We start from the raw sequence: 13,287 nt of genomic DNA, 5'->3' as shown, positions 1-13,287 counted from the left end.
TCCTGCTTTAGCAGCTCGTCGACCATTCTGCTTACGATTTCTTTCTTTGGCTCGGATACTCGGTAAGGGGCTTGTGCTACTACCTGATTGCTTTCGACGGTGATGTCTGCTTTGACCACGCTTGTCTTTCCTATGCCTTCCAATCCTGTCGAGAAAACATCGGCTAAGTTCTCTAGTAAGCTGCGCATTTGCTTACATTCTTTGGCGTTCTCAAAATTTTCTAGCAGCTTCCCGATATTGGTGCTTACAGGGGTTGTCGGCTGATGGACTGCTCGTTTGATTTTAGAATCGCCTGACTCAAAGTTGAGCTCGAGATGAGCGGAAATGATGACGTCCTGTCCCAACAGAAAGTCCTCCTGCAATATATCGATGTCTGCTAATCGCTGTAATCGTCTTCCCATCGATATCCATATCCACAGTCATCGCTTCTGTGAGGATACATGAACCTCCGCAAATGCCTCTAATCTTCATAGAGCACTTGTGGCGCTTGGCGTTAATTTGCTCGGCAACCGATTGTCGGATGAGACTGGCTTGACTACCTGTGTCGATGAAGGCGCTGTAATCGTGCGAGTGTACGCAGATTTTCCTAGTGAAAAGTTTGTCCTGATTTGCGGCTCCTAAACGCATGACATTGGTGGCTTGGCAACTTCCATTTGGCTCGTGGAACTTGTTGCATTTGGTACAGCGTGACTTTTTCTTGTCCCTTTTCTCCGCAGTTGTAGCATATTACGGATTCCTTTGTCCTTGGTGGCTTAACATCGCTGTCTGGCTTCTGCTCGAAGTGGCTGGCTTTCGGTGAATACTCTTTCTTGCTCGTACTTGACCGACCTCGATTAACGAAATACGATTCGGCTGTTTCATTGTGACGAAATGAATTGCTGCAATACTGTTTTGCAATTCACGATGCTGTAGACCTGCGCGAACATATCTGATGATCGCTGCCTCGCTGAGCTTGTAACGCACCCCAAGGGCTGACATCCTGAAACAGTACTCCTTTACCGTCTCCTTTGATCGCCTGGTTGCATTGGCCATGTTGAAATGCACTTCTGCTTCGTCTGGATTTGCGCCAAACTCGTCCTTTATAGCTTCGGCGAAGTTTTTCCACGTAGTGTGTAGAATGGGTGATGAATCTAGCCACATCTTGGCTGGACCTTTTAGCTTTGTATAGATGGCGAGTAACAGGAACTTCTCGTCCCACTGGTAGGCATCAGCCACTTTGTTGACACGATCGATGAACTGATTGACTGAAATGGCGTGGTCGTCGTTGGGATCAAATTCCGGCAAGGTGTTGGCAATTTCCTTGACTGAAGCTTGCCTCACGTTGTTAGTAGCCTGAACAGGAATGCTCTCGTTGTTGATCTCGTTGATATCCAAATCGATTATTTGGTACTGTTGCTGATTTCCTGCATGTGCTGGTGCTGCGTTTCCCATTTGCCTCACGTTGTTAGTAGCCTGAACAGGAATGCTCTCGTTGTTGATCTCGTTGATATCCAAATAGATTTTTTGGTGCTGTTGCTGATTTCCTGCATGTGCTGGTGCTGCGTTTCCGATTTGAACGGTAACTAATTGAGCTAACATGTCCTTTAGTTCCTTCATCTCGTTTTGCAATTGTGAAATTGCCGCTGACTGTGCTGACATCGTTTCTTCTTGCTGCATGTTGATACCCACTGCTGCTGGCAGTTCTACGTCCTCCGATTGTTCAAACTCAATTAGTCTTTTACCCAATTCGGCTCTGGTGCCCGAAACTGACACGTTTCTAGATCTCAGCAGGAATCTTAACACGTCGCCCTTAAGATCTGCTATCTTCGGCATTTTAATGTTGTTTTAGCGCCTAAGTTGGCAGTCCTCTTTGCGAGCGAGACAACTATATGTACCTCACAAAGTTCTGCATCTGCTTTCTCACTTGACCAATACACACAAACTCCTTGTATGCATGTATGTGCTCCGGCTTCTAGAGAATTCTGACTTGCATCAACTTGTAAAATTCACCAATACTCACAACCGCTTTGTGTGTATGTGCTTTGGCTTCTCTTGAGACTTCTGCTGCTCTTGAGACTTCTGCGGCCACAGGCTCACTAAGAATCCTAATCTAACTGATATGCTTGACTCCACGGCTTCACTAAGATTCCCGATCTGCTTTCCTTGAATCCGCCTGCCACGTAGAACTGGAACACATCCGTAATTTGCAATTTAAGCTGTCACATAGACCTGGGAACACATCCCATTGCAAACTTTCCACGCCGACGATTCTTGCTGCTTTCTTAGAGTTCTTGGCACAACTCCTCCGCTTCATACATATCCAACCACACTGATCCCACTTCTGAACTGAGAAGGGTAGCTTTTCGAGTGGTGTAGGTTTTATTTAGGATAGTTGCGTTGGATATATTATTACATATAGAAATTATAACTATAAGTGTTCTGCGCACGTTCTGCTCTTGAGTACGACTCTGTCTCGACTACTTTACATTTTCAGAGTCTGGTAACATTATAAAAAGGGACTTATTCTACACTAATATCGAAGGTTTGGTATATACTATATTAGGCGCTGTTCACACAATGAAGTTGAAGATGAAAATTATATTTTAGGAGAAGTTTATTTCGGGCGTCGCGACGGTTTTACAAGAGAAAGGAATAGTATAATTAGGTTTAGCCTCTTCACTGGTAATACGGATAGACCGAATTATTTTATAGCATTTGTAATGCTTTATTCTCCGTGAAAAGACAAGCAGGCAGAATTAATACACAGAAATTGTAAAGAGTTTTACCAAGGTAATAAGGAGATTATTAAAGCCAATTTTGCCATAGAAAGTTTGGAAGACGCGGGCAATGAAGGTAGAAAACAATAGCCTTAGCTTTTCAGGAAGTATGAAAGTGAGTTTTAGCGAATATATTTAAGATAAGTTATTAAATTTTGAACATAAGATAAGATTGACCCAAAAAAAAGTTTGCCACACCCACTTGAACGCCCACAAGCCGCCCACAAACTTCAAAAAATCGTATATATGAACGCGGATAGCTCGGAAACTATCAAAGATAGAGAATTGGGTTTTCAGATTTAGATTCCGTTGCCCTGTACGCAGCGCAAGACTATTACGCAAAATCTGTGGCGCCCAAAATTTTTATGCAAGAAAAAAAATTTAACTGAAATGTATTAGCCGCGGCAATACCTATCGATTGACCCAAAGAAAGAAAGAAAGAAAAAATTTCACAACACTGCCTAAGAAAATTACACGAACCTTGTTACGTCGTGTTATGAGTCTAGAGTCGAGGAGAGGGCTGCATTTGACTAACTAGACTCAGACTGATAAAGGTAGAAGAAAATGCAATTATTTGTTTCCAGTGTAGCTGAGAGGTCAATGGTCAACACCGTGGTTACACACACACAATTTTAGCAGGCACTATATTTCCTATTTGCAGGTATATTTATGTATATTTATGTTTCCGTGCGAGGCCGGAAAGCTCTCATCTGATTTCAGGAAAATATTAAATAAGTAAACAATTAATCCACTAAAACAATAAGTCCAACTAGGTCTTCAAACTGAGACTGGGTTATAGTAGTGGCTCGTAGCCACACGTAAATGGGCGCTTTTAAAAAAGGAAAAAAAGGAGAAAAATACTGAACATTTAACTAAGGTTACATTGATCACTTCGAGCCTGTTACGTACGTCCTCCCCATACAAAGATTCACCTAAAGAAACAACATCTTGAGTCGGGGGAGGGGACCAATTGACTAACCAGACTCAGACTGATAAGGGCAGACGAAAATGCAAATTCATCGACTCCCAAGATAGGGAAAGTGGAGAAACATTACCCCTAGGTGGGAACACCTAGTTAATCCTTCCAGTTTTGGAGGCTCGTGAAAGCTCCAGTCCGGTATACAAGATCCCAGCAAAGTAGAGAAGACAAACAGAATTTGTTTTGATCTCCCTGGCACTGGTTTAGAGGTGCTACTCCCACGCAGACCACCGACCACCGACTGGAAGAAGGATAGTGTCCAGAAGGACTTCTTGATTGTTTTTCCTGAGTTCAACTTTATCCAGGAGGAAGTCCGCCTGCGAAAGTTGATGGACGAAAGTACCGGTAAATGGTTTATCTAGCCAAAGGGCCCCAAGAGCTATTAGATCCGACGTTTGCCGCACTGGAACTTCTATACAATGCATTCACACATACATGTTTATACTGCCATAGTGTTATTTTTTGTATAACAGTTATACGCGTTACTCGCAGAGTAAAGGGGTATACTAGATTCGTCGAAAAGTATGTAACAGGCCGAAGGAAGCGTTTCCGACCCCATAAAGTATATATATTCTTGATCAGGATCACTAGCCTAGTCGATCTAGCCATGTCCGCTGTCCGTCTGTCTGTCAGTCCGTATGAACGCTGAGATCTCGGAAACTATCAAAGATAGAGAAATGGGATTTAAATCTGTCTGCCGCCCACATAACCATATATTGAGTTCGCGGGTAGGATGCGCATTACAATCTCGCTTTGTTGCTTGCATATCTCCATCTCCCTTTGATCCCTTTAGCTGAGTAACGAATATCTGATAGTCGAGGTACTCGACTAAAGCGTTCTTCCTTGTTTTTACTTTTCTTATTAACAAATAACAAAAATCCAAAAAAAAACAAGGTTGGCAATAATAAAGATACATTTAAATTAATTATGTAAAAACCAAATAGGTAGTAAAACTCTTTTGGACAGTTTTGTCGGGTGCACCGTAAATCGACCTGGACAGTTGTGTCGGGTGCTTTGCAAATCACAGTGTTAAGCTTACAGCTGATCGGGTTGCAATCTTGTAATTGTACTGGTGAACTACCCGAAAGCTGGTCGTGTTTTTTCATCTCTGCTCGAACTTCTTAAAACTTAAAACTCCGATTTGTATTTTATTAAGAATAAAGTAAATAGAGAACATTAAACCCATCCATCGTATCGATTCATTAATTTGTGAAAAGGAAAAGTCCCCAGAGCAGTGTTATGCTCATCTATGAAACTGTTGCAGAAAAGTTTCACAACATTTTTGGAGGCCCATGAGGGGACCCTTTTTATAACAGACATCCGCACTTTTTATTGCGACATCCTAACTTAATCTAATAACCTTTACCAGCATATAGTTGGTCCGATCTTAACTGGAACGACGAGTACAAAGAGGACGACATACATATCGGAAACCAAAACGACGAACACAAAGAAGACGACGATCACGAAATATAGACGACAGCTGCAAGAGTTAGCTACCGCGCAACATGATATTGTCCTACGACTAGAAAATCTACATCGAAATTTTAAAAAGGACAGCGCGGAGCGTAAAACAGCTTCCTACTTTCAGCTACGCATACGACAGCTAGAAACTATGAACGATGAATTCAATAAAAATAATCTGCAGCTTCAATCAGCGTCAAACTCAGGTGCCTTTCAGTTCGACGAAGATTATGCAACTATTGCGCGTGTCGTAGCAGAGTCCTTTGAAGCAAAGTTTCCTCCCACCATTCTAGGAGTAATATATCCTTCGCCGAACAATACTAACGCCCAGAGCTCCAAAATAGCCGCAACACCGCCTGTACAAATAGTCAAAGTGCCTGTACCAACGTACAGCGAAAAGGCCGTGAGTTGGCCGCCATTTTACGACGCCTTTATCCTACTTATACACGACAACACAGTTCTGTCTGACACACAAAAATTTCTTTTTCTATAACAAGCGCTTCCGACGAGCCAAGACGAAGGTGTTCATCAGATGATCCTCACTGTGTTAGAATGTTAGTGGGTGTTTAGATATTTGTAGAATGCAGATTGCAAAAGTAAATGAATGGGCAAAAAAACAACGGTCTTGCCATATATAAAAACGCAATATTGAATATTTACCCCTGATGATTAACGAAACACCAATTGAGTACGTGGAAACCGCCAATAATTTGGGTATCACAATTAATATAACCTTGTACTGGAATGACCACGTAAACAAAGCTGTAGGCAAAACATACGGACTAATGAGATCCTTGTCACTAGTTAAATGTTTTTTACCTGTTAGTGTGCGTCTTCTAATTGCGAAGTCTTGTATAATACCCACACTCGTCTATGGTCTAGAGATCTATGCAAATTGTGATGTAGCAAGTCAACATTAGCTGAAAATAGCATACAATAGTATTGCGCGTTTTATATTTAATTTGCATAGATCTGACCATGTAACTCAATTTGCTTACCAGATATTTGATATAAGCTTGGCAGATTATATAAAAAGTAGAACAATAATCTTTTTACACAAACTTATATACACCAGAAAGCCATCATACTTACAAAAAAAAATTACAATTCTCCAAATCTACAAGAACAAAGAATATTATCTGCATCCGACACAGGATTCTGCTTTCAAATAGACAATTTTTTATAAATACGATTAGAACGTGAAACGAACTAAAATAAACTATGAGCGCAACACTATTTAAGACAAAATTTAACTTTATTTGTCATTTTAAATGTTCATCAATTAATGTAACAATGTCATTAGATTTAAGAACCAATTTTGTCCAAATTTAAATATGTTTACCAGTTGTGACTAGCGCAGTAATTTATAAGTTTTAGGACTTGTAGCGTTAGGAAGTCTAAACAATAAATAATAATAATAATAATAACTTTTGCGACTACATTCATGTACCACATAAATTCGCTGTATGATCCGCCACAACTATCAAAGAAAAAGGCTTCTGACCTGAAGCATATGATCAATGTTACACTGGTATGCATCAATGCACTCACACGACTTAATGTTCCCATCTGTAACGCGGACCACAGGATTGTTCATTACCTTTTAAACAAGCTCCCAGCTTCAACTGTTCAATCCTGGGAATACAACCTTGGAAACTCAGTAAACATTCTAACGTTCTCCCAACAAATCAATCGACGTCACGGACTCCCAGCAGACCCGCCAACAGCTCCGTGCATAGGGGTAATAGTTTGCACACCATGACCGGAACAGTAGCACCATCACTGCGTTGCATGCACTGTGGAGGGCCTCATGACCTGCGTCGCTGTCCAGATTTTCTACATAAGAATTCCTTTGCCCGGAAATCCATCGTAGACAAATGCAAAGCCTGTCTCAGCAACGCGCATACACTATCGCAATGCCTGAGCAGTCGAAATTGCATACAATGTGATCAAAGACACCATACTCTTTTACATTTTCCTCAACATACTGCGAACACGACGATGTCACCGGGAAGCTCATCCGCTGATACAGACCATAACTTTCATTCCAGTGAACTTTCGCCGTCTGCAGCTCCACTTCAGACCGCACTTGTAATAAACCATAACAACAGAATTGACCAATCTACGATTGTCCGTGCCTTAGTGAATTCGGGATCAGAAGGAACAATCATCACTGAACGCTTCGGATTGAAACGACACCCTGCTGCATCCGATATTGCTGGAGTTGCAGGTCTAACAGCTTACCGATGCAGATACACTACAGAACACACAATAAGAGTCAGAATTCTCGGCAGGCATTGAACCGGTTTTCAATCTCAACTTTCTTACAACTCATTTACCTAAGCAGACGATATGCCTGCAGAACTGTCACCATCTACAAGGTCTGGTGCTCGCAGATCCTAACTTTTTGCAATCACGCCGAACCGACCTAGGGGTAGACGTGATCCCGCAATTTATTCTCCCAGAAATTCGCTAGGGGTTAAAGGATCAACCAGCCCAACAAACGCACCTCGGCTGAATCGTTTTTGGCCAAGTTACCGAAGTGGCTACTCCTACTTTGACGATAAAGTTGCATCATATTAGAAGATTAGGACCACAACCGAGGAAAGAAAGATCATCACTGCGAATGCGCACTATGCAGATTCTTCGGAGAATTTTACCCTTCGATTCTTATACTATGACAAGGTTTAGGCCGTAACAGCATACATGCTGAGATTCATCTACAACGTGCAACGAAAATCATTGCTACGGTATGTTGGTCCTCTCACCGTAAAGGAATTGAGCAACGCTTTAAACGTGATCGACGGCTTGTCCAAAGACAAATTATCCCAATTAGTTTCCATCTTACCGCCCAATCATCATTTCACAGAGCTCATAATTAGAAATGCGCACCTTTTAACTTTACACGGAGGAACTAGACTTACACTGGTCACGACTAGACATCAGTTTCGGATTGTCAACGGCAGACAAACGGTTAAACGTATACTGAAAGGCTGCATTCAGTGTTTCCGACAGCGCAAAAATGTTATCGGAACGGACAGAGCCCTTTAAAGTTGGCATCGAGAATTTCGCAAGGAGGTCAACGACATCGTTTTCCCGGCATTAGCTACCAAGCAGATTCAATGTCTTTTCAATCCGCCTCACAGTCCCAATTTTGGAGGAATTATGGAAGCCAACGTTACATTAGTAAAAACTCACCCACATCGAGCTATTTCCGTCTTTCGAATGGCCTGTGTTCAAATTCTCGGCCATTATGCACTCTTACTGATGACCCAAACGGCTTGGCAGTATTAACCACGGTACATTTCTTTATTGGCGACTCTCTGCTGGCACCGCCAGATGTTTCGCCAAAGATGGTCCTCTCAGCACACAGTTTATGGATGGTCAAAGGATACTCCGCCAATTCTAGAAGAGATGGAGCACTGAATGGCTGAATGGCACCGAAATGGAGACAGGAGTCAGACAATCTTCAAGTTAATGATGTTGGAAGATTGGTAGAATAATTGAAGTTCAACCAGGCTCAGATAATTTGGTTCGCGTAGCGTCAATTAAGACCTACGTTGGAATTTACAAACGTTCTGTCTTCAAAATTTGCCGGTTGCCGATCCCACGTGCAACAGAGCCAGAACGTCTAGTTAAGTACCGAAGTTCCCATTATCACCTCCAACTGATCGCCAATGCAACATGCCACAACAAACACTCTCTTACAGCAACTTTGGGGTCAAGTGAAAATAATACTGGACCCAGTATTGGGGGCGGCATGGACAGTTTTGTCGGGTGAATTGTAAGTCGACCTGGACAGTTGTGTCGGGTGCTTTGCAAATCACAATGTAAAGCTTACAGCTGATCGGGTTGCAATCTTGTAATTGTACTGGTAAACTACCCGAAAGCTGGTCGTGATTTTTCATCTCTGCTCGAACTTCTTAGAATCTCACAACACTGTATTGTATTTTATTAAAAAACGTAATTTGAGAACATTAAACCCATCCGTCGTATCGTTTCAATAATTTGTGAAGATATAAAGTCCCCAGAGCAGTCTTATGCCCATCTATGAAACTGTTGCAGAAGTTTTACAACATATTTCCTTATTGAACAAAAAAAAACATTAAACAAAATATTATTAATAGGCTGTATGTATATTTAAATTTATTTGGTATTGTGAATAATGTTGCCTTCCGTATGGTACGGATGGACAAAATTTTTGGGGAGCAAGGAGTTCTCAAACTTGTAGAAAGTTTGACAACGTTCTCCATGTGCCGTGCTCTATACAATATAATTCTTAATTTTGTTATTGTTTTTTATTATCTCAAGAATTGTAAATAAGCAAGAGTGTTCGTTTTTCGAGTTCAATGATTTATATTCACTTTGTGGATAAAAGTAAGACACAATTTTGACGTTTTTAAATAAAAACAAGCAATAGTCGATGCCATCGACAGAAAAATATCCGTTACTCAGCTAAAGAGAGTGCGAGAATAAAAATTTTAACTGAAATGTATTTGTTTGTGCCAAACCGAAGTAGACACTTCCGGGTCACACCGCGGCACAAGGGGGTAATGAGCACTTGTCGCTGGCACGGGGACGTTTTGACGGCAGGACGATCGCGTCGCGGCAATGGTAACGATGGTTACTGCGATGCCGGACCACAGGCGATGCTGGAGCTGCGCTGAGGGTGAGCTAACGTGGTTAGCTGCTAGTTGAGATAGTGTATTACGAGCCCTATTCCCAGAGGTAGGAAGTAGAACCGCGGAGTTATGAGATGCGTTGATAGCTGATTTATTTTTCATTTGGTACATGTTTATATACTACTTGGAACACGGAAGTTTACTGTAATGATTAGTGAAGTAAGCTGTATTCTAAAGTAGGTAGGTAGGTCAGGGAGTTTTGATTATGGTAGCAGTTTATGTAGTTGGCTCGGCAGACACTGTAAAATGTGCTGACTGCATTGGCCGGTCAGTGTGCCGTTGAGTCGGTGAGACGGTGAGTTAGTGAGACATATAATATGCTGATCAGCAATTCTCATATGCAGTGGGTGCTACTGAGCGCCTGGTACTGTTCCCAACTTGGCAACTGCTTGATTTGTTGGGTGTGGTCATGTTGAGTACCTTTGGGTACGAACATCCTCCCCCCGTTGAGGGGTACCCTCAATTAAGTCGTGATGTCGGTCAGCCCTTGGACGAGTTGTATGGAAAGCACAAAACAATTCATTGACCGAGGAGAATCTTTCCTTCAACTGCGGCGGTTTATGTTTGTGATTCAGGTCCTTCACATCTTCTTGATGCTGCTTAACACTACCCTTTGCGATAAAATTGGCATTACCGAGGGGACTGAAATTGTGCCCTCGTAGAACTTGATCATCTGGCACGACTATGGTATGTGAACCTTCTGCAAGAAAACTAAGATATTTCTTTGTTAAATTTAGAAGTGTTAAACATCCTCCGATTCCAGATATTTCAATCGACATTTCCTTAAGAGATAGCAGATCTGCCATCTCCCTTGAGAGAAGATTAACATGTGATCCAGCATCTATTACAGCGCGACATGTTTGTAGTTGACCGTTTGGCCCTTGTAATGATACCTTGCCGTTCGCGAGCAGAGCATATCCTCTAGGGTTGTGGTAGTCTGCAATGGTGCTGCGCCGGACACTGGATTGCTAGTACAGTGAATGATGCCGTTGCTGGCAGACTCGACAAGTGGCCGGTGATCCACAGTTTTCAACCTTATGAGCGGTAGACAAACAATTTGGTCATCCTCCTACTTTAATAATGGCTTGGCGCCGTGTTTTGGCGTTTGGTTTTTAAACATCAGTACACTCCTTAACAATGGAATTTCCGTTGGTGCATCCGCTGAATTTTCCAGAGCAGCTAGAGACTGCTGGTCTAGTTTTCTTCTGATAAGAAAACACATGATTGGATCCCAGGATTTTGTGCTGACATCGAGGTTTTTAAGAGTACTCATTGAGTTCTTTATAGTGTCATGTAAGGCCCTTAGTTGGCGCGAGGAGCCGTCTATAGGCTTATGGTCAATAATTTTTGCTATGGCGGTATTTTTCCATTCTGGTACCTGGCCTTCAAACGCAACCAGGTGTCGTCATATCCACCCTGTGAGAAGGCTGTGTCTGTTAAGACGTTCCTCGCTTCACCACGAAGCGAACTCTGTAGAATATGTAGTTTTTGACTGGCCGAATATGGTTTATTATGTACCAATTCCACAAAGAGATCATGGAACCGTGGCCAGTCTAGATACTCGCCGTTGAACTCAGGAATGCTGATTGGCGGAAGTGCCAAGTTTAGGCGCGTCGTTTTCTCGAAGCAGGTTCATTTCGTATTCCTCGTATAATGTGTGCTTCTGCCAGGGCTGGGCCCCAGGTGTGCTGTCCAATTCACCGTGGGCTTGCCTCAGTAACACCCAATGGAGATCCAGGAGCCTTTGTATGGCTGGGGTGACGGTTGGGGCGTTCAAGGCTAATGTTAATGATGACTCCAATTCGTTACATCTTCTCTGCAACTGTTGGATCACCGCGTTAATTGTCGAGTCTCCTTTGACTTGATCTCCTGTTGTGATCTTGAAGTTGTCCGAAGTTCGTCTGGGGGCCTTCGGAAGTCCGCTTCCAGTCGGCATGTTGTATAGAAAGATTTTCTGATATTTTTCGACCAGCTCCTTAAGTGCTACGCTTGTTGGACTTCTTCATCTAGGTCGCAAAACTGCTGCCAGAGATCGTATTAGGGCATTCACATGTCGCTGCCCCACGAAAATTTTTCCGCCGAAATTTTAGTCGCTAGCAGAACATAACAGAGAGACGCAAAAGAAATAACGGATCGGCCGAAATTTGTCTCTGAGAGCGCCGAGTGCAGGCAGATAATAAGACAAAGAAATAATAATGATGGACGTTGATGCACTACGAGCAGTACAAACAAGTGGCCCAACGACACCAAGCACGTGCTTGTAACGCGCGGGGCACTTTTATCAATTTGGGCAAAAAATACGAGTTCGCGAGGAAGATACAAAAAACAAATAGAGACGGGACACAAATGAAAATAAAAGAAGCATCTAAGAATGAAGCAAATGAGTTAAAATATTAGTTTTTAATACCGGGATAGAAGTTGAAGTGCCAATTAAATGATAAAGGTTGTTATAGTTATTACATAGAACGCGAAAGAGCTCGTGCAGACAAAAATTAGATGTACATCGTGGCAAATTCAGGGGCTAATAATTTCGTGTTAGTCTAACAGGAACATTGAAAGTTAGGCGGTTTATAAGTTCTACAGAATCAATATCACCTCTTATAAGATTTTGCATAAAAATAGGACCAAGCATTGTAACATTTGGAGCATTGGACATTTGCAAGGGTAGGTAAATTAAGCAATAGTAATCTACTCTGATAGGAAGGTAGCCTTATGTTTTGATCCCAGTTCAAACTACGAAGGGCAAAAAGAAGAAATTTTTTTTGTACCGACTCAATACGGTCAATATGCACTTGATATTGTGGACTCCAAACCGAAGAACAATATTCCAAAATAGGACGGACAAGGGAGGTAAATAATAATTTGGTTGTATAAGGGTCATCAAATTCTTTTGACCAACGCTTTATAAACCCAAAAACACTCATGGCCTTGCTGACAATGGACATTATGTGGCAGTCAAATTTAAGTTTTGGGTCCAGAAGAACGCCTAAGTCATTAACTGAATATATACGGTCGAGTGGCGTATTTTGAAGAGAGTAACTAACAAAAGTAGGAGTACTCCTATGAAAAGTCATAACGTTGCATTTAAGGCAGTTCAAATTTAAAAGGTTATACTCACACCATCCCTAAAAACAATCAATATCTGACTGTAAGTTGAAACCCGCCGCTATATCATTATGTGATAAACAAAGCTTAACATCATCAGCATACATTAGTACACGAGAGTGTGTTATGATAGAGGGAAGATCGTTAATAAACAAAGTAAACAGCAAAGGGCCCAAATGACTACCCTGAGGCACTCCAGATGTCACATAGATCAGTTTTGAGGCAGCGTTCTTGAATATAACCCTCTGAGTTCTACCATTCAAATAACTTGAAATCCAAGTTAATAGATTACATGGAAACC

General features: G+C 41.9%; 1 protein-coding gene across 8 annotated transcripts in view; it reads right to left on the bottom strand.

Annotated features, from left to right (window-relative positions):
* Nipped-A (Transcription-associated protein Nipped-A) overlaps positions 1-13,287 on the bottom strand; it is a 509,451-nt gene that overhangs the window by 74,132 nt on the left and 422,032 nt on the right. Inside the window, exon 20 of one of the 8 annotated variants that reach the window (XM_070999188.1) lies at positions 8,569-8,604. The exons of the other annotated variants lie outside the window; for them this stretch is intronic. Coding sequence (XP_070855289.1) covers positions 8,584-8,604 — 21 coding nt within the window. The 3' untranslated portion in view covers positions 8,569-8,583. Of the gene's footprint in view, positions 1-8,568; positions 8,605-13,287 lie in introns of those variants that run through there. 8 annotated transcript variants of the gene reach the window in all.

This window comes from Drosophila suzukii, unplaced genomic scaffold (genome assembly GCF_043229965.1).
Source record: "Drosophila suzukii unplaced genomic scaffold, CBGP_Dsuzu_IsoJpt1.0 scf_4, whole genome shotgun sequence".
Taxonomy (NCBI): Eukaryota; Metazoa; Arthropoda; class Insecta; order Diptera; family Drosophilidae; genus Drosophila; species Drosophila suzukii.
This window is presented reverse-complemented; position numbering and strand designations above follow the sequence as displayed.